Genomic DNA, 22,152 nt, shown 5'->3' with positions numbered 1-22,152 from the left:
CGAGATGACAAAGAAAAATATTGTACATCCGTGCTTGATATTTAAGTGGACAACCAACAGAAGAATGCCATTTTTTTTTCAATTGTTCTCAACATTATTCATAGTGATGTGAAAAAAACATATTTAAAGGTGCTGATACTTACAAACAATTCAACGGTGCCCGAAGTCAGCTGGGATAGGCTCCAGCACCCCCTGCGACCCTTGAGGAATAATGGTACAGAAAATTAATGAATTAATGAAAAGGAAAAAAACATATATAAAGGTGCTGATACTTACAAACAATTCAACGGTGCCCGAAGTCAGCTGGGATAGGCTCCAGGACCCCCTGCGACCCTTGAGGAATAATGGTACAGAAAATGAATGAATTAATGAAAAGGAAAAAAAACATTTATAAAGGTGCTGATACTTACAAATAATTCAACGGTGCCAGAAGTCAGCTGGGATAGGCTCCAGGACCCCCTGCGACCCTTGAGGAATAATGGTACAGAAAATGAATGAATTAATGAAAAGGACTCAATGCAGCCCTTTATGGGATTGGTTAAAGACCCCTGGTTTAGAGTAAGGCGTATTTATATTGGGGGGAAAAACTGACATTGTGACTTTTTGGGTGTTTTTGATATTAAAAATTAAAGTTTCTTCACCAGGGGCCTTGATAATCTCTGATTGGGAAGACTGGTTAATGCTCCATAAGCACATTGTTTATATAATTCAGTTGTCAACCTTTAATAGCACAAGTTATGCAATTTGAGTAGTATTATAAGACCACCTATTCAAATTAATGCAAGTTTCAGAGTATAGTGGAATTTATAAAACATTTTATTGAACAATACATTTCAACAGCTAGTAGAAGTCACAACAGAGCAAAGATCAAAACATTTCTCACACATCCTTCTTCTTGGGAGGTACAAGAAAAGCAAAAGTACAAATCAAAAAGGCACACTCAACATTGAAATACAGTATGTGGAAACAACTGACTCTATTATGAGCCATAATTCACACACAACTAATGAATAAAATCAATTACTCATTTATTTTTGCCAGAAAAAAAGCTTTTTGGGACTGCTTAAATGCCAAAAGACACTAAGCTTTCTCACATGAACATACACAAATACTTCCTTCTTAAGGTTGATGTGTATTCACAATAAAATCAGGGAGCTCCCCTACTAGTAATTTGTCTCCAAAGCCCCAAGAAACATGAACTTTTTTTTTTTTATATTTCTGCAACAGGTTAATAAAAACATTTGAGAAAATCACACCCTTCAGTCCCACTTAACCCAATTTGAAACCTTCTGAATAGAAAACATGCCCATTAGAAAACTAAAGGACTAAAAATCAACCGAAGAGGACATCCAAGATGATGGGGAACAATGTCACACAGCGTTCGTTGCCCAGCCAACAAAAAAGGAACACTTTTTTGATTGTAAGAGCACAGTTTGGCGCGGATAAAGAAAAAAAATAACATGAATAAATAGGAAATTGCGTCAAGTCTTCAGCTAAAAGTGGTAACAATGTTTTATGGAGGTTTAAAGGGTGCTCAGTGATACAGTGGACAAACACACACGTAAGGTGAACACACTTGGCTACTAAAAAAAAAAAACATGTGCATTAGTTAAATGAAGGCAGCAGAGAAATCAATTTTTAAAAGGAGATGGCTCTAATATTAATTTAGCTTCGTGGAATGACACTACTGAAAAGCTGACAAGGGGGGGGGGGGGGGGAGAACGGACTTGGAATTATTTCTGATTAGATTTAAAATAATGCCATTACACAAGTATAAATGATGCTACGTTTGAGATAAAATTTTACCTTCTTTGTTATAACCCTTCAATTTAAAAGAAACCGTTTTAAAACAATGACGAATTAAGCTCTTTAACTCTCGGCAATATTCTCAAAAATGACTAAAGAGTGAACGGAAAAGGAAAGCGTTTCGGCAGATGTGAAGGCAGCAATCTCAAGTTTGAACTTCGTTTAGTGTAGACACGTTGGAAGTGCCAACCAACAAGCAGTGGATTTATAAACTTTGAAGGTCATCACGCTCTGGTCTTCCAACGTACATCCTGTGAAATAATGTGAGGGAATTCACTAAAGTAAAAGCTAAAAGGCTGAGAAAGAAAGAGGGCAAGATTCCCTTTTGCTGTCAATTTCTCATCCCGCGAAGCTGTTTGTTGAGTGTGACCAGTGGACATCTGGCTTGTAATAAAGGATCTCGTAGTTTTTAAGAGTTCTTATAGACTCGTCACACTTGCTGCCATCCAATCCAATCAAAGGATACGGATGGATATTGATATAGACCATTAACTGGATAGGAGGCGTACAAAATTCCTGATCCTGTTGCTTATCTTTGTCTTCCAATCTCACCATTCGGCATCCCCGATGGCTTTGGAGAAGACGTAATCTCTTCCGTTCAGATTCATGATGCCGTCCTTCAGGTGAAATTTCCATTTGTTCTTACTCCTGTGGATCTGGAAATTAAGTCGGGAGAGTTGAATTACTGTCAAGACTGAGGGGGATGTCTGGTTAGTTAGCCGTTACGTGCACAAAGGTTGTGGCATTCCTAATTATGGCTAGGGTTGGGTAATTTTTGGAATCCATCCGATACTAGATACGTCTCTGTACTTTTTTTAAACAGTTCTAATGCTTAAATGCCACTTGAACTGATATTATGGGATATTATGCAAAACACTTCATGTTTAGCAGCCAGTGGATAAATGTCCTGAAACAAGCACAACTTCTATACATATATATTAGAGTTCCCTTATTTGATAAGGATAATATGAAAAAAGACAAGGCACGGACGATAAAATGGAAATGGATGGGATATAAATTAGTGCTATTGTTCATTCGTAATTTCAATCATAAAAAAAGATAGATTCTTGCCAGTATAAGATTAGATTTCATTTTCCTAATTATGATTCCCAATTATACTGTTAAAACCCTACAACTAACTCAATCAATATTGACAACTCACCTTGTCATACTGGCACACAACTACATTCTCTGTGTCAAACAGCTCCTGGTCCTCCCCATCACTCACATCATCTTCACTGTTGAGGGGCTCCTATAATGGAAAAATCAAAATGAAAATGAATAACAATCAACAGATAAACAGGGAAACTATTTGTAAATGCGTGTACCGATTTATAAATACGTAGCAATGGTCATTTAAGTAACCAAAGTCACTGGTTACAGATGCTCAAACAAATATCTAACGGAATGGCGTATTCAAACCATGAAAGTACATAATTCATTGCTCCCAATTTTTATGGTGTGCCTCCTTTTACAATGCAGTTTTTTCCAACTTATTTAATGATTTTAAAAAGTTGTATGCGCTGTTTGGTGGTATGATGTAGTGACAACAGGTGCAGGACGTCACATTGTGACTAAAAAAACATTCATTCCAGGAACCCTGCACTGCAACAAACAAAGTTTGTCACCTTAGTTACTCATTGAGTTACACTTTTATAACTTTGGTTACAGAATTTGTTACTGTTACACGTTTGTAACTATAATTACAAGCATGTGAATTCATGTATGTAATTTTGATTTTGGCTACACATTTGTGGCTGCTGCAACAGGACTGTAGCACTGTCGTGTAAAAATCATACACAATCCAATGGCCCTGTAATTGTAGCTCAACAAACTACACATTTGTGGCTTTCGTTATGGATTTGTGACTCGTTACACATTTGTGACTCTAATTACACATTTGTGACGCTGGCTATATATTTATGAATCCAGGCACGCATATTTGCAAATCGTTCTGCTACAATAATCCATTCAAAGCAGTGTATACTACGCTCACCTCCTCCACCTGACCATCTTCTCCCGCCTCCTTGTCTTTTTCCTCTTCCATGTCGTCATCATACTCCTCTTCCTCATCCTCGTCTTCATCTGACGAGGTGTCGCCGGCCCCGTCTACCTGCAGCATCATGGGAGGCTGAGCTTGACCGGGGGCTGCCTGCTGCGCTTGGCTCTGAACCTGGGCTTGCGCCACTACTGCACCCTGGGCCTGCTGGATGTGTGCTGCCTGACCGGGCTGAGGTGCCATGGCAGCAGCCTGCGTCACCTAATGGGACCGAAAGTGGAACATGAAAGACAGCTCGCAAATCCATCTCGAGGTTGTAGACAGTAATTGGGGTGGTAGCTCATCTGTAATGGCTCCATCTTTTTTGGAACTGGAGTATGATGGTATTAGGTCACGCTGTGTACATGACAATAAGTAGTGGGGCATGCTAGAATGATTATAAATAATTTGTGGGGGTTAAGTATTCCCCTGTTGGAAATTTGAGAATGCTCATTATTAAAACATTTTATATTAAAATTTCCCCACCCACATTCACCAGTTTTAGTAATATTAGGTGACTAAAAATCTTCCCAAAGAGTCTCAACACAACAAAATAGATAAGAATACAGACATTGTAAACATGCTGACCTGTGTGTTGCCTTGGACTTTATTTCCAGGAGCTAAAACTATCTGTGGCTGCTGGATGATGACCCCTGTTTGCTGAGGAATGCCTCCTTGAAGAGGGGCCAAGACCTAGATATAATACAATGCAAAAAAAAATAAACTGAATATAATACACAGACCAATCCATGCAGAGAAATAGAGAATTCTTTCATATCAAAGAATAGTTTGTTCATCGACTTGGTAGGAAAAGTGTAAAACTCTCATTTACTATCTTCTTATTTAACATTGTCAAGACTTATAGATGTTTTACCAAGTGAGGATGAACAGTTTTAAGTCTCCTTAAGGGGCTAAAGAATGTGCAATAGACTACCTGTTGTATAACTGGAGCCTGAACTGATCCAGGCTGCATCTGCTGCTGCAGGAGGATGGGCTGCGATGGCTGCTGAATGAAGTACTGAGCTCCATTGGGTGCGCGCAGAACTTGCACAAATTGGCCTTAGGAAACAATGCCACAAGACACATAATTTCACACAACCCCATAAGACGTATCATCTCAAGAAGACTCTTTAGAGGCATTCTTGCATATGAAAACAATGTGTAAAGTGTAAAACTTACCTGAACTGGTAATGATCTGTGGGTACGGTGTGACCCCTGTTGGCAGAGCAAGAGCTGCTTGTGTAGCTGCTGCACTCTAGAAGAGGAATAAAATATGTATGACATTTTGCTACTTTTTCCACCTACTTAGCACAAGAACAGTATGAAAGTGAAAAGGTGTAAAGTTGGGGCCCATACTTGGCTGGAATAGGCTAACCTAATGTTTGGTACGGATTAGTCCCATAAACCAATGAAACGATGTTTTTTGTCATGTATAACAGGATTTTTTTTTTACTCCTTACCATCCCTGTTGTTGTCATATGCTGGAGAATCTTGGAATCTGGTACAATTACTTGTTGTTGGGGTGCTGCAGAGAAAAAGGACCAGGGTTAAATTATTCCGTATAAGACTATCTACCTTACAAATTTGGTAATGCCATCAATTGCCATTTAAAGAAAAGAAATAATTCCAGTTCTATTGAACCAACCTTGTTGCTGCTGGGGAGGAAGGATGACCTGCTGTGACTGTGCTGGCTGTGTCACCTGCTGGCCTTGTTGAACTTGTTGATGCGATGGTTGTTGCTGTTGTCGCTGTGCGGCCTGTAGGGCTGCCTGTTCCTCTGTATGGAAGCCCTCCACTGCCTTGGACTGCAACAGTTTGCTTTCCCATAGCTTACGGGTGGAAAAAAGACACAAAGTAACTACCCAACTTCAAAATTGTATGCATCATGTTTTATAAATATTCTAAAAGTACCGTTTTCAGCTCCAGAAGCACTTGCTCATCCACACCTTCATCCAGGAACAACTCTCGCACTTCATTAATAACATCTTCAATCACAGTCTTGTACAGTTTAGGCTGCAAGGGGGAAAACAAAAATTGCAATGATTTTTTTAGAAGCCAATATCAGAGCTGCATTTACAATAAGTTCAGGTTTTGGGGTGAGGCTATTTAGAGAAAATGTAAAACTTTTAACATTTACTGTGAATTGTCATATGCTAATATTACACCATTAAAAATATTCTGCAAAAGTTCCATGCAATTTCTCCATAATTCTATCGACAAACTAAGATTATTATCTACATTTATGCCTTTTTATGAATGAATCCCCACACTCTTTAATTTCCTATTAACAACTCTTTAAAGATGCTTGCTTTAAAATCACATTCCAGCTTTTGCAAGAGCTGACCTATCGTTGAGCATCTTTTTGGACATAAAATATTGAAATATTAATGTGCATGATGATGAGGAATGATATAAAATATCTTTGAGAATTACCTATTGTTTTAGTCTCAAAAAGAGCAAATACATATTGAACAATTACACAACTGCAGTTATGATAGAATTGTAAGTAATTCCATGCAAAGTAGCTGTAATAGATCCTGATATCATTTTACAAAAAAAAAAAATATATCACTTTGCCATTCATCTCAGGTTGTGCAAAATGTACATCAAATTTTCTCTAAAAATCTGTGATATTTAGATGCTTGTACACTTATAACTCAATACGATTTACATTCTATAATTGTGATCATTTATAATCAAGTAATTTGCACTGTACGATCGTTCATATCCGAGGAAATAAGAGTGTAAAAGACTCAAACAAAGACAGCACCACCACCACCCTCGGATTTTTCCTTCCCTCTCACTCGGCCCAGGCTGCTCCTCCAGTATTTAAAGCTGCGTGCCGTTTATAAACTGAGCCGGTGACGTAGTGTCGACTAACACCATCCCATCCCGGCCAGTCTATATAGAGCCAAAATGGCGGTATAAAACCAAGAGGCAGCGAGGGAGGAGGGCCAGAAGCAGAGAAAGAGAGGGTGGACATGGAAGCCATTATTACGGAGCAGCTCAACGATCTCGCTAATTCCGCGTTGAATAATGTGTTTTAACTTCGACTATCGTATTGGTGATCGTATAACTATCGATATAAATGGGAATAACTGCGTTTTAAATGGAGTAATAGTGTTTTAGTGGGCCTGCATTGTTGCCTTCGTGTCGTGGAATGGTGGACGATGATGATGCACACAAGGAGCGTCCCCATCGCCTATTTTATTTCATCACAAAGAAATAATTGGATCGCGATGTTTATACAAGGTGCTTTGCGTACATTTAAGATCTTAAAAAACGCACGTGTTCTTCTAGTTTTCCCCGAGATGACGTCAACAACCTTAACGCCACAAACGATCAAAGACAAGCTACATGAATTTATTCTACCGATCGTCAGAAATGTACAAAATGCCAAAGAATGAGATGCAACCTGGCAACACAACATGAGACAAAAATGTCACAATTACTTAAAATTCGATTGACATTTGTTTTGGAAAAAGACATTTTCTGAACTACATTTGACAGAAGTTTGAAGGAAAGACTAGATTCAAAAACTGATTCAAACGTCCCATTGATTGAAGCTAGTTTAATTGGTATGTGATGCAGTGTGTAAATGAACATTAATGTGGAAAAAGATTTTTTGGTTTTTAAATCAGGTGTTCAACAGTTTTCTATTAAACTTTACCCCCATTTCCCCCCGTTGACAATCCTTGAGATTGAGCCTTACCACTGGGTTCGAGTTAGCCGAGCTCGCCATTATACGCGTAGTGTAAAAACCACACGGCAATTGGCGAGAAATAAAGAGCCAAAAATGACCAAAAAAAACTATTAAAACAACTGGGAACGGTATTCTAAAACAGCCGGCATCACTTTTGTAAATAAAACAGTTTTGGCGGTCTTATTTACAATCCCGGGCTGCGAATCCCCAGCCGTACTCCGTCCGTCGTTGTTCCGCTTTATATACTGAGCGAAGGAGCTGCGAGTGCGCGAGACATAGGGCAGAGTCGAATAGCCAATATCGCGAGAATTCAAACGGAAACGACAAAGGCAAAGGACACGTGTGTTAAATGGCATTATGGGAAAAGGAGTGTTAATGACGCATTCACGTACCATCCGAATTGTCTAAGACTCTTTATGAGCCTCGTTCATGGAAAACTCCACTCACAAAACACAGTAATGAAAAGTAAAACAAGAAATAGCTTTTAGAATAATAATTTAAAAATCCACAAAGTTTAACCTAAACGTCACACTATCCCACCGATGATTTAACTCTGAACCTTTAAAAAAACATTGGAATTTATGTTTACGTACTCCGTTTTAAAACGACTAAGTTGGTGTCACTTGTAGTGACAAAACACTACCACAAGAGGCTGCTCATACTCCGTTTACCCTATCGCGACAGTGCCCTTAACGCGCATCTTTATGAGCGCTCAAAACGCAATGCCCAATCCAATCACTTTAGGTTGCAACTATTTCCCCACACCCAATCCAAGTAGGTGTGTGCCAGGTCCACTGCATTTAATCAAATATGCTCTTGTCCTGATCACCGATGAGATCTCTTGCCTAACGATAAAGCTTTGCAATAAATGAGAACTGACGAGAGTGCCGCTCTGCTTCCGTCTCCATGGTAACTTGCCTCACTGGTCATTGTGTGGCTATAGATGATATATACCAGAGACACACAACTCAGTCCGCATCCGCTGTTCTCTTACAATTCATACTCAAGTCAGATTAGAACAAGTTAAGGACGAGAATATTTAAAAAAAATGAATTTAAACAGACACATACACTTATTATTGATTAGAAATCATCCAGAATGTGTCAAACTTTCCAGAAAACACATTGAAGTGGTACCCTGCAGATTTGGCCTCTGATTTTTGATTCTAAAATAACAAAGACATAATATATTGTCTGGATGGCAGAGTAAAATACAATTATATAGAATACTGGTTTAAAGCAAGTCAATTGAGTCCGACTCTTAGTAACAGATGATGCCCTCTAAAGATGTGAATGCACACCCTCCCCTCTGTCTTGGTTTAGTTGCATAGCAACAGAGAAACTGCAAGCTCCAGTTGTGTTGATGATGGTGGGAGCGTGTCGCACACACAGAGGCGCTGGATGCAGATTAACCCCCTCTCAACTTCAATTATAAACAGACTTCCATGACCACATGGGTCTGAAATGACACCCCTTAGACCCTTTAGATTGAAAAAGTGTTGACCAATGCTATGGTGGCCTTTTACTACTTTGCCTAGAGGGAGAGTTAAGTTTGATCTTTAATCATACATATTGAACTAACACAATTAGAGGATGTGAATGAATAATTAACTGTCAGAGGTAGCAGAGTCAAAACTCTTGTTGATGGGAATTTGTGAGGTTAACTATGTGGGGTCAGGTTTAAATAGTTAAAGCCTCTACAGTTTTACACATCTATGCATATAGCATTGTTGTTGTAGATTACAAAGCATGGCCGCTCTAACGTCAACTTGATTTCACGTGGGCCGGACCATTTTAGATATATTTCGATTTTTTTTTTAAATAAATGGATTAAAAGAACTGGATAAAAAGGCCTAAATATTCAGGTTTTTTATAGATCTAAAACAGTGTTTATTTTTGCTTTTTTAAAAATATATTTTTAGATTTTACAAAATGATTTTTGAACTAAAAACACAGAAAAAAATCGATTAAAAAATTCCAATATTTGATTTAAAAGGGGGAAAATTAGGAAATTTAATATACATCTATACTCTTCATTTTAATTTGATCCTAAAACAGAAAGTCGGCACTCATCATTTACTTTCCCGGGCCACACAAAATGATGCGGCGGGCCACATTTCGCACCCGGGCCGCCACTTTGACACTTGATAGAAGAATATAAAGATATACGTTATATAAGACAAGAGTAGAACACTGACCTGATGATTAGCAGCTATATATCACAATTTTAAGGTTATGGATTAGAATATTGGTTGGCCTTTCAATTTAGAATTCAAAACATGACCACCCATAATTATTCTTAGTATTTCTGACTTATTTTTTGAAGAACAGCACACAAACTAACTCTCTGCAACTTGAATTTTTTTTTTTATTATTGCAACCAACTGGAAGACAATACATCACATAAACATCATTGCAGTTTCTCAGAAAATGGAAAACAAAATAAAACAACATTTATATATATTTTTTTGCCACGGTATTGGACAACGTTGATATTTACATGTAGTGATGAAACAGGTCTGGAACTCATTCTTTGGCAATACGATTGCACAATAAGGATAAGGAAGAGGAGGGAGTTAAACATTGACTGAAAAAAAATCAACACACCCGGGTGTACTCTGCGTCATCATCATGTCTCCATTCTGAATTTTTGACATCACTAACCTATGGCTTTCCAAATACTCAGTGTAGACAGTCACCAAATTCAACGGCAGTATTTTAGACTATTTTACTTGAGAGCGGAACAGTAAAAAAAAAAAAAAAATTGGCAACATTTAATGTTTTTTTAATAGCATTTTTCTGTTTGCTTGGCAGCATTGAATGAAATACTTTTTAAGGGTCTTTTCAGGCAGTGAAGCATACTACTTGCTTTCAATGTTTTTCCAGGTCAGGAGTTCCTAAATGAGCAAGGCAGAGGAAGTATTTTTTATTTATTTTTATCTCTTTTTTTTTGCCACAAATCTTGACATGCTTTTTTTTTTTTCAAACATGACATTTGTCATCACGCAAGTGGGTTGTTTCTGTAAATACAGCAGAGGGCCTGACCTTACACAGATACCACACAAGAGAGACAGGTGGCACATAACGGGACACTGAATGAACTGTCTCCTCTTAGCCTTTTTTTTGTAATGTCAGTATGGATAGCATACAAGATGGTTGGGAGAAAAACGCAAGTGATGCATGCTACAGTTGGCAAAAAGATTTCACCAATGTGGATGGTACATGCATACGTTACAATACTTGGCTCATTGCATGGGTGCACGTTTGTAAATGTAGCTTCCCAGCAAATAAAGCAGCTTTTTGGAAGAAGCCAAAGCAAAAAATGGTGGCACAATATCAAAATCACTTCAGAATAAAAGCGCTTTTGTGCTTAAACCTGCTATTTGAATTCCCAATTATGTCATTCTTTCATTTACAGGTGGTAAAGATAACATTAACAACCTTGAAAGAGAGAAGAATTGGTTTACCTTTCGGGAACTTATGAAATAGTTTCCAAAAGGGGGAAAAAGAGCTTCTTAATACTGCTTGACATCTTCGGATTTACAACTGCAAACCACTATTTTTAATTATGGATGGGTGTAATGTCCGGCGACCAAAAGTCTGGGCGACCAATCGTCCGGCCAGCGTTGTAATTGTTGATTAATTGAGGGTATTGAAACTATTAAGGCATATTGAAAAGCACTATATTATTATCGCTCCCCACATATACTCATGAAATCCAAACTATGGTGCAGCCCCCCTACTGGCATCATTAGCAATTCAAATCCATAAATAAGTGGTGTTAAAAATCTTAATTTAAAACAACTAGCAATGATGAATTTTACCCTTTGGGTGAACAAATACTGTAAATTTCTCATCCCTAATTTTAACTGTATGTACAGTTAAAATCAGTCATACTTTGGTCATATTTTTAAAATTTGTTTTGGTTTGCTATGTATGTTCTCAATTTAAATAAAAAATAACAATAAACTGAAAAGTTGGGAGGTGTAACATTAAAAAAAAACAATATATAGTTTATTCTCCTGCATATTTTGTGAATTATAATAGAGTATCTCTGATTGTATTGACTATTTTTGACAAAGCAATGCAGTCTAATCAATACCATTTTAATTTCATTAAAAATATAAAGTTATGTTTGCATTAAAATAAACAAAACCAATGTACTATGAATACCACTGATCTTAACTACACAGCCTTGTGTATCATTCCACTAAGTGCATTCCCAATTCTCTTTCATATCTTTCCAAATAGCCTTTGTATGTGGACATATGGCGTTGTTTTTTTTCTCTCTTTTTTTTTTTAAGACACAGACAACATGTTCAACTGTTTGGTCCATTTACACAGAACAGGGCTGATGGGGGAAAAGTACACACGCACACCCACCCAGGAGGATAAAAAAATAAAAATAAAAAAACTCCCAATACTTTATGTCAAACAAAGAATTGTTTGTTAACACGTCCGAGACATGACAACAGAGGTACTGCGGGCAGGCAGGCAGGCACAATGATGACGCTAGAATGCGCATGCACACACACACACACACACACACTCACACACACCACAAGATGAATTGTGGAATAACACCCGGGTTAACACTGATCACCCTACAGTCCTAAACCACTGCATGAGCAGAAGGAGACAAGTAGCCCACCCCTTAAGAGATAGAACCAACATTTCCAGGTGGCACCCTTGGGCCTTAAATTGCAGGTACTCTGAACCCCGCGTTGCTCCCTGAAGGTGTGTCTTTAAAAGTCGGCTCAAGAACCCCCATCCCAAAAAAAAAGGATTCAAATAAAAAAAGCAAATCCAATAAATTCACAGGTTGAAGAATTGGCGCAAAACATTTTTTTTTAAAACTTTCCTCTAGGATCAAGGTTTATATGAAAATAAGTCATGCTTCATGCTAAATACATTGTTTATCTTACATGTTCTTTGAGAATAAAAAAGATTTGCTTTTTATCTTATTTACAAGCACCCATGCAATATAACTGAGAAAGTCCTGCAGGTCAAATTGCTTCAATTAAGAAAAGGAAAAAAAAATAAAATATTTTCTAACTTTTTACAGAGTTGCCTGCGCGGGACAAATTGCTTATATCTTTATGAGGGTAAAGAGTGAAGAGGAAACAGACACAAACATAACCCTTGACACAGTTTGCGTATATAGTTCTTGGACACTGTCAAATGAATATGGTAGCCACGGGAAGAGCTACAATGTCTTTTCCGAGTATCTCGGGACAGGAAGTACTAGTTAAAGTTTGGGGGGACTTTTCGATGACGTAACAACGACAAAAAAAATGAAGACGATATTGCCTCACTACTGGCACACTATCCATCATTAAAGGTGAGAAACGAGAGATTTTTTTCCCCCAAAATATTTGAATGTATCTATTCTTAAATACTATGAAAATAAACCATGTCGCTTTTAATATAAGTGGCGTAAAATAATATCAAGTGCATGAGTATATATCACATTGGGTTTTACAATTATTTTGACACTTAAAGTCGTTGTCGTCAAGCTTAAACTACCGTTGCCTTCGAGTGTTTTTGTTATTTTTTTTTAAGTTGTTGCCCGTTTTTGTTTTAGTACATATTTCATTTCAGCTGTCATATTAGCTACATGAAGCAACCTGGTCACTTCTCTTTGGCACAGTCTCACATTTGTGCTCGTGTGATGTAAGGAGAGTGATGCTAGTGAGGAGCTTTCCCCCCCCTTAAACCCCTCCCCTCGTCCAAGTCTTGAAGGCTCAGCCCCCCCTATGCTGGCATCACTGCAAGATTGCTACAGGTTACGCACGTGAACGAACAAATACGCGAGACAAACAGCCATTATCTGTCCTTGTACTGATTCATGTTTGACCCACTTGTCCAAATGAATGCTTTACTATGGCTTTCATCCCCTTTGAAACAACAAAAAAAACAACAAAAGACACATGAGAAGTACCCATTAGTGTTGCTGAACATGTAGGAAAACATAGATTTTTGATATTGCCACAAAAAAGTAGGATTCACCTAATGCCCTGCAGATAGATAGAAGGGAGATAAGTGTCCATAGAGACTAAACATGTTACCTGTTGATCTATTTGTGTGTTGTACAATGTTTATGTGTCGGCGTGTTAATGTGTCGCTGTGTTTTGCCATGATTATGTAGTGCGGTTGTGTCTTTTTTAGTTTCTCAGGGTCTCTTTTTGCTCCTTCTGGCCCTTGGCGGTGCGGTTTGTGATGTTATTGAGGCAGGCCCGGACTCCGGCCAAGTGGAGCAGCGACCCCGCCGCCTCTTTCATCTCCTCGTCGTCGCTCTCCGGCGGCTTTTCTACCGCCCGTCGCTTCTTCAGCGGCAGCGTATCGCTAATGCCCCTCGCTCGGTTTTTTGTCCACGCAAAGCTGCTCCCTGCCAGAGTACCGGGTCCTGCCCCCAAGCTACGTCTTTGTCCCCGCAGGGTTTGCTGGGAAAGGTAGGTTGCGGCGGCGGTCGTGACGTGAGAATCCAGTGGGATCTCCCTGGGCTCGGGTTTGACGTCAGATTGTATTTCCACGGCGATAATGTCGTCTTGCGTTGGGGATGAAGGGGCCGTGGCCTGGGAAGAGCCAAGCCTGTTCGGGGATTTGGCGGTACTGTAATTGTGGTCTTCCTGAAGTTCCTCACTGGAGAGTGGAGGAGAGTAGCAGGAAGGGCTATCTTGGCTTCGTTTCAGATAGTCTCCTATGGGTGATCTAAACAAGAGCATGGAAAATGGGGATTAGCTCAAATATTTTCGGATTTGATAGGTCAGGTCTTGCAAGGACGTGTTCTGGATCAGAATTGTTCTGTTGGTGCTATCTTGTGGTATCTTCATGTTAGTGCATTAAAGCAGTGGGCATGCAAAGGTTTGGGCAGTATAACAAAACTTCTGTGACTTAAAAAACATATTTTTGCACTTCTGGTGGCGCTTTAATCTATTGCTTACAATAACAGTGCACAGATGACCAATTATCAGCAAGGATTGGCACAATGAAAATCTGCAAATAACTGAAAAACATAAAAAAGCATAAGCGGCCTTGCGGCTGAGTGGTTGCCGCATCGACCTCACAGTTCTTGGGTCCTGGGTTTGATCCCAGGTCAGTCCTCCTGTGTAGAGTTTGCATGTTTCCCTCGGGCTTGTGTGGGGTTTTGCCGGGTACTCCGGTGTCCTCCCACATTCCAAACACATGCATTGTAGGCTGGTTGAACACTCTAAATTTCCCCTAAGTATGAGTGTGAGTGTGACTAGTGGTCCGTCTCCTTGTTAATGATGTCTTGCAACCAACTATCAGTTTAAGATAGTAGATCAGTTTGAGCTAAAATGGAAGAAGAGCCAGCCATATATGCATGTTGACACTCAGTATAATGCGATTTTCCTTAAAAGAATCTTGACCATCCATGTCCATTATAGTAATCCATCAATTTGCTTCATACTGGTATAATACTCACAGGAGTAAAATCCGGTCCTAAAGACACCTTTTCATAAACCTCAGTTAAAAATATGACATGCCTTTTGTATCCCTACCCATACCTATAACACAGTGACGGTTTTAATAATTTATTTCTACTACTAATTCAATTAATGAAAGCTGTGTGTAAAAGATAACACACTAAAGTGGACCCCTACCCTGAACTTGTTCCTCCGGAATAAGGAAATTAGTGTATTAATATATTACAGGACAAAGATTGACTCATTTAATGATCAAATATTTACTGCATACCTTTAGTAAATGTATAATTTATTATTGTGTGCACTCTATCATATTTTTAGGCTCTTATGGATACACATGTCCAGGCATGCTTGGAATGTTCTTGGACTCACAAGTTTTTCCCCCTGCTAATAAATGAGTTTATGTGTGTGAATGTGGGACACTTATATAATAACTTGGTTAGAATGTTGTAGGGAAGAGCGTTTTGACCATGTTCAGGATGAGTAAACCATTGTGACACAAGTTGTGCTCACATCGGGAGTTCGCAATTCAGCAAACCCAACATTAGTCTGTACAATAATAATAAATGACACTGTCAGAGCAATTTTATTTTACTATGTTGAATATCTTGGTTGTGAAGAAAAATATCCTTATTTCGTGTAAACACTGATTGACATTATTTTAACTGATCAAAACACATTTTGACATTTGTTTTACACCCATGGAATAGATAAACGGACTATTGTTTTATATTTTAAAACTGCTGCCATAATAAAATCTATGGTAAACAAAACCAAAGGGTAAAAGTTGGCAAAGATAACTAAATGATCCTACTTTGAAACCTAGCACATGCCTTCCTTTGAGCAAAGAGCAGTGTCAAAATCAAATACAAAATCACACGATATGATATTGATTTTTTTGGGCAGCCACCAATATGATTTTTGCTGATATGAACACATTTTAATTAGATTCAAGGGACTTTGATCCTTTAAATAGGACAGGCATTACGTGCGTATTCAACACAGTCAGTTTCATTTCACCTAAAGTAGTAAAAACTATAAAGCACATTTAAATTCAGGTTCAATTTCAGACATTTCTGTGAATCACACTTCTAAAATATTATGGTATTAATAAACATTTGGTTAATTTTGACTAGTTTCTTATTGTCCAAATGGAAAGCAGCCACTAAATATATGGTTATATGGTAAGGTATGGCTTGTATGGTAGTTCAGTTAAAAGTTACTCACCTAATGGCTGAGGTTCGAGTTCCTACTGGGCTTACAGGAACAGGTCTTATAACAGGGAAGAGTGCTTGGCTCCTGACACGGGCTCCATTTTGGATCACACTACGAGGAACTGAAAAAAAGAATAAACACACAATATTAGACAAAATAACCCAAAACAGACATATTGTACTGGTTTGTAATCTTTAAAAATAGTCTAGTTGTCACATATCAGTGTTAATAAATACTTGTCCCATGGCATTCCCAGGTTTACCAAACCTCCCACCCAAAGTCTGAAATCATAAGCGTGAACTCATCTGAGATCTGATAAAAGATGGAAAATGGCTGGAAGATAGAATGGAAAGAAGAAAAAAAGACAGCAGTGGGTTCCCAAGAAACATGAGGAGACGGTGATAAGAGCTTGCAGCAGCTCAATGAGTCTCCGCCGACCATCCGAGGAGGCCAACAGGGCTCTATTGATGAGCAAGGCAAGGTTAAATTGAGCGGGAAAGCGTCATAAATGAGTTAAGGGCGCTGTGAATCATTCAATTAGCAACGACTGCTGGGCACTGCGAAATCTAGCCTGTCCCATGCGTACATGCTGTTTCAACTGAATACAAGCTAATTTGAATTCACTTAGTGACATCTTTATTGTGCCTTTGTTTTATATCTTTCATGGGGAAAAAGGTGTTAGATAACCAGATAATATTCTGATGTACTACATTGCTTTACTGTTATTTTCAATCGTATATTGGCATCATGATGGGAGCAAAGTAAAAAAAAAAGGCCTGAAAGTGGAAACCTGGTGCAAAATGGGACAAGCATTCACCTTGCAGCAGCTCGGCACTCGGACCACTGCACAGCCGGGATGATGGAATGGCTTTGGAACAAATCCCTGACTGTCCTCAAGTGACCCACAAAAGCTTGGACTCCCAAACCTTTTGAAAATCGCTGTTGAGAGCTCAAAATCCTGCTTTGCCAACACTGCTGATCCAATATGATGTGTTTTACACAAGATCCATAGCTCTCACCCACTTATACATAGCATGGTATAAAAGAAAACCTCACTCTATGTGCTGTAATGCTATAAATATATATTATTATTATTTATCATTAAAGGAATAGTATTAGAGTTGTTGTTTTAATACTATTATATAATGTAGATACCTTGTTCCAAATTTGTAAAACAAATAAATAGACATCACAGATCACTTAAAGCAAACATTGTGATACAGTCAGTGCAACTAAGAGTACCTGGAGAAAACCCACACATGCCCAGTAAGAACATGTCAACACAAAAAGGTCGGAACCCACTTGCGATTCAAACCATGAACTCAACACTGTGAGGCCGACACACCAACCACTTGTCCACCAGGCTGCATATGTGAAATATTTTTATATATGCAGGAATTCGCCAGAAGAGAAACTTTGAAGTGGGTGTATAAATCCGAATCCTCCATGACTCAAAGCTGGTGGCTAACCACAACACTTTCCTTAAACAGCTGTCATCTTCTTCTCACTCAGTTCACATTTCAAAAACTACCTGCTGTTTGCGCTGTCTGCTGCCCCAGCTTGTTGAAAGCTGCTACAAACACTAAGCCCCACATCAATACAGCTTTGTTACATCCACCAGGGGGGCTAGCTCCTGTTTTCATGGGTTTGTTTGTTGGTTTGCTGCTTGTGTGAAACTTTCTGGGTACAGGTTTGGATAAATGAAGCTATTTTTTTCTTCTCTTGACATAATGGAGCTGTAATATTTCAGCCCAACAGTGAAATCATGTTAAAACAATGTCAGCCTCACAGTCAGGAGATCCAGGTTTGTACCTACGTCTATAATCAGGGGTGTGGACGTCGCTCATTTCTTATTGTTGATGTCATGTAGACAGCCAAATATTGCACACCATAATCAACAACAAATCCTTTTTTCTATTCTCTTTTTGAATGTCACACAGCTCATGCTCAGTTTTACAAGGATGAATTTCATCCAATTGCAAAACTAGGGTTTTACTAGAACACACTAATAATCCATCCAGTGGCAAAATGTCCTTATATTTATTTGGTTCTTAAGCATATTTCAAAGACGACATAGTGCATAATAGGTTTGAGGTATGTCACTGTTGCTCTTTCACTTTGCTCTTATGCCTAAAGTAATCCTATTGAGTCCAGTTAGTGTGGCTCTGTCCCTGATGTCTTCCACTCTGCTCCACATAACCTTATAAGTCCCTACACGGTCTCTTTTTTTTAATCTTGATCACTCGCTGATTGCTTGTGTATGTGGTCAGTGCAGTAGGTCTCCCTGGGTCTACACGAAGCCCCCACCACTCCCCTCGCCTCCCGAACCTCCCCACCTCAAACTCCAGCCAGGCTTTAGGTTGCCATAGCAACGATTACCCTCGCACATGTCATAGAGTGATAAGCATGCATAGGTAGAGAAAGTAAAAGGATAACTTGAGTGAGGTTGAAATAAAAGTCTGGAGAAGAAATACAATGCTTTTTTTTTTACTAGGACTCTTTGTGCTCAGCAATACACTCCTGAACACCACATTTGTCCTTGACACAAACACCCTCACAAAGACACACACTTAAAGACAGACAAGATGCAAGGAGCTAAAGTCCAAGTTGCATGGAAAATGATATGTCTGTGTAATGGTATCTGCCGCTCTTTGCTTTGTCTTCCCATTGATCTTTCTGTGTATAGTGATGACTTATATCTCCTTCTAAGCATGTATACCATCCCTGTAGCAAAAAGGCATGGTTACCTAAAAAAACATGGATACAAACCATGCAGGATGACCACAAACATCCTCTTGGTGATTGACTAGCAACATTTCACACCAGGTTATGGTAAGTGTTATCAGAAGACCATATCATTGTTTGAAAATCAAACTGGTAACTACCATAAAAACAAGCTTTATTCAAAGTACCACCATCTGCCCAGTCAGAAGGAACATTGCCCTGACGAATTTCTGATTCAGGCGGGCGCCAATGCCAAAAGAACTAAATAAGCTGAACAAAAGCTAAATCAAAATTTCACTTGGCAAATCTATCAATGCTTTAACTAACTGACTGACAAACTTGACATCTGCTAAAATTGAAGAAAAATTGAAGTGTAAGATATTTCCATATCTTTAAAGTAACGTCATATACCTGATTTCTTCCGATATACATATTATTCATTGTCCCAGTTACTAAGAAATAGCCATTTCACGACTGAATGACAACATGCTTGATGCTCTGACATCTGGCCTCATGAAATCATTTGATCAGTCAAATGAACACAAGACACCTGCCAGACATCCGTACTTTGACTGAAGGGGACTCTAAAATAAACCACATCTTTAAAAGATCTAAAAGAGGACATAGTGTAGGGTTGTGCTTGATCACGACTAAGACCGTAATGAAATTTGTACCGAAACCGGAAACCTATGATACCTAATCAAGATCAAGTCTTTTGGAAGAAAAGACCAAGACTAAAGCTACTGATGCAACACGCAAACTCCACTCAGGTGGATGTGACATGGATTTGAACCCAGGAACCCAAAACTGTGAGGCCAACACACTAACCACTCGTTCCACCGGGCCTCCCATGAGTTTTAAAATGCTTAGCCAATAAAAATGATGCTGCTCTAAGAATTTTGAGCGAAATATTAAACATCATAAAAAGTTCACATCTGTGAAAAATTCAGACTCCCACATAAAGGTTTTATTGATTCTTTCTTGGACAATACCCAACGCTCTAAAAATCCTTACTTTCTTGATCAAGGTGAAAAGTTGTTTTTTTCTCTAGAGAAAATGATCAACTCTCTTCCTACATAAGGTCAGCTTCAATACCTTTCAGTCTGTATTTTGTGCATCTTTGTCACTGTCACTGCCTGCGTGTTTTGCAGGGAAAGTAAACCTCTAAAAGCCAACCAGTCCCTTTCCTTTCACTCATGTGCCGTACACACACGCATACTCCTGTTAAATGAGTTCCACATGGCCCTGCAGGCAGCCATCTCCACACAGCCGGCAGACGAGTGTAGCAGACAGGCAAAAGCACACACAAACAGGCGTGCTGCACATGCTCACTGTGCTCAGTCACACAGTCAAAGAGGTTCAAAGGTCACTCCCGACAGACCTTGACAATACAACTGTTTAAAAGTGGGCCCTTACCCTTCGGTCTAGCTGCTGGGTTTGTTTGTGTGTGTTTAAGCGCATGCAGTTCTGAGGGAAGAATGCATAGTAATGTTACCTGACTAAATGAATGGCTCGCTGTGGGCTCAAAATGATTGTAGTTATTCTGAACAGCTAAGTGGATTGTCTATTTAAAAATAAAGTTAACTGTCTAAGTGGCTGGCTGACTGACGTGTTCGGAATTACCGAGAGCAAGACAAAGTAAAAGCAACGCTCAATCATTGCATCGGAATAAGTCTCATGAACACGCCCACATACACGGCTCATATTAAGCTGAAGTGCTAATCAACCGAATTGGTTTATGTGGATGAATTCATTTGCTGACTCAGCATCCAGTGCACTTTTATATAGTGATTGGGAAAAATCGACTAAAATGGTAGATTAGTTAAATTTGATGTAAAAATATAAAAAATATAATCGACAAAGGAAAGCACACAATTATTCAACTATTCTATGTGCTTTTTGACCAATGAGCATACGAGTATGACAAAGACAATACAAAATCCAGCTGGCCTGATGTGAATACATGGTGAGGAAGGAGCTGTGCCAGAAGAAGGTGAAGCGCTAGATTTACTGGTTGATCTATTTTCCTATCCTCACCTATGGTCACAAGCTGTGGGTCATGACCGAAAGAAAATGATCCCAGATACAAGCGGTTGAAATGAATTTCCCCAACAGGGTGTCTCTGGTGAGAAGCTCGATCATCCGGGAAAGACTCGTAGTCAAGAAACTGCTCCTCCACATTGAGAGGAGTTGGTGGTTCAGGCATGTGATCAAGATGCATTCTGGTAGCATCCATGGTGAAGTGTTACAGGCAAGAATAACTAAAAGCGGGCTGGAGGGTAAGCCCACATCTTGGTGGAGAGACTACATTTCCTACCAGGCCTAAAAACACGGTAGAATGAATGGACTAAGTGGTTGGGGAAGTCATGGCATCCTTGCTGAAGCTGCTCCCCAAACAGATGGATGGATGGATGTAAGTAAACTTGTTGCTCAGTAAACTTGATGAAGTACAGCAATGTGCATCACATGGTGAGCTTGATATGATAATTATGGGAGGCAAGTATCTTCTTGCCACACTTGCTTTGTCTTTAGAATTTATGAAGTTTAGCTGTTAATTAAAGCGTGACAAGACAGGTTGTATGATGTAGGTAACATGACATAACAAGCTGCTTGGAAAAAAGACACAGCCAGCAGCATATATCAATGTTTTTACGTAGTGGACAAAGATGAATATTCAATATTTCCGTTAAATTGAAGTTAAGTTATTGTATTTTCCAATGTATATTTTTGATCATAAAGGAGAAAATTGGGGCAGTTCTTCCAGAATGTGCTCTTGCTAATGAAATGCGATTATTAGTTAAGTTTCTATCGTCCAGTTGAGCCCAAAATATTCAATTAATGTCCAGATTAATTGTGTTGGACCCAGACCTACATGGTGCCACATGTACTTGTCTAAGTTATCACCTCTGCCTTTCTCTAAAAATTCCAAGCTGCTTTGACATGTCACTCTTAGACTGTGCATCTAAAGGGAGTTCAGGTTTTTAGACACTCTTCCCAACCTTGGCTCCTTGACCATTACTACTCCATTATCAGCAACGACGGAGGGCACGGTGCAGACGCCTAATGTATCCATTTCCCTCTCCATTTAGGGCTCGGCGGGTCGGCGAGCTCCTGGAGTGCTTCCTGATTGGGATTGAATGTCCATTTAAACAGCCGAGCAGCCACCGGGGAAAGGAAAGGATGGGAGGGAAGACGGGAAAAGGGGAATAATGGGAAATA

At 39.1% G+C, this 22,152-nt stretch overlaps 2 protein-coding genes across 2 annotated transcripts in view; both read right to left on the bottom strand.

The window, feature by feature from the left end:
- Positions 1 to 798: 798 nt before the first annotated feature.
- Positions 799 to 7,731, bottom strand: gtf2a1 (general transcription factor IIA, 1). The gene is made up of 10 exons (XM_077740948.1): positions 7,557 to 7,731; positions 5,756 to 5,857; positions 5,490 to 5,673; positions 5,305 to 5,369; positions 5,024 to 5,099; positions 4,779 to 4,903; positions 4,433 to 4,537; positions 3,803 to 4,066; positions 2,969 to 3,058; positions 799 to 2,462 (listed from the first exon to the last, which is right to left on the bottom strand). The coding sequence occupies exons 1-10, from the start codon at positions 7,584 to 7,586 to the stop codon at positions 2,355 to 2,357; spliced, it is 1,149 nt and encodes a 382-aa protein (XP_077597074.1). The 5' UTR covers positions 7,587 to 7,731; the 3' UTR covers positions 799 to 2,354.
- A 5,357-nt stretch (positions 7,732 to 13,088) lies between these two features.
- ches1 (checkpoint suppressor 1) overlaps positions 13,089 to 22,152 on the bottom strand; it is a 51,464-nt gene continuing 42,400 nt past the window's right edge. The window contains exons 5-6 of the mRNA XM_077710231.1: positions 16,222 to 16,330; positions 13,089 to 14,257 (exon numbers count right to left, since the gene is read on the bottom strand). Coding sequence (XP_077566357.1) covers positions 13,711 to 14,257; positions 16,222 to 16,330 — 656 coding nt within the window. The 3' untranslated portion in view covers positions 13,089 to 13,710. The remainder of the gene's footprint in view (positions 14,258 to 16,221; positions 16,331 to 22,152) is intronic.

Source organism: Stigmatopora nigra, chromosome 2 (assembly GCF_051989575.1).
Source record: "Stigmatopora nigra isolate UIUO_SnigA chromosome 2, RoL_Snig_1.1, whole genome shotgun sequence".
Classification (NCBI taxonomy): Eukaryota; Metazoa; Chordata; class Actinopteri; order Syngnathiformes; family Syngnathidae; genus Stigmatopora; species Stigmatopora nigra.
This window is presented reverse-complemented; position numbering and strand designations above follow the sequence as displayed.

Bases quoted from the DNA above. Each gene is read 5' to 3' on its own strand.
- gtf2a1 (XM_077740948.1), bottom strand. From the start codon at position 7,586: ATGGCGAGCTCGGCTAACTCGAACCCAGTG. The intron at 5,674-5,755 runs GTACTTTTAGAA...TCCACCCGTAAG, and splicing joins TGCTTCTGGAGCTGAAAACG to CTATGGGAAAGCAAACTGTT. The intron at 3,059-3,802 runs GTGAGCGTAGTA...TTTCCATTATAG, and splicing joins AAGATGGTCAGGTGGAGGAG to GAGCCCCTCAACAGTGAAGA.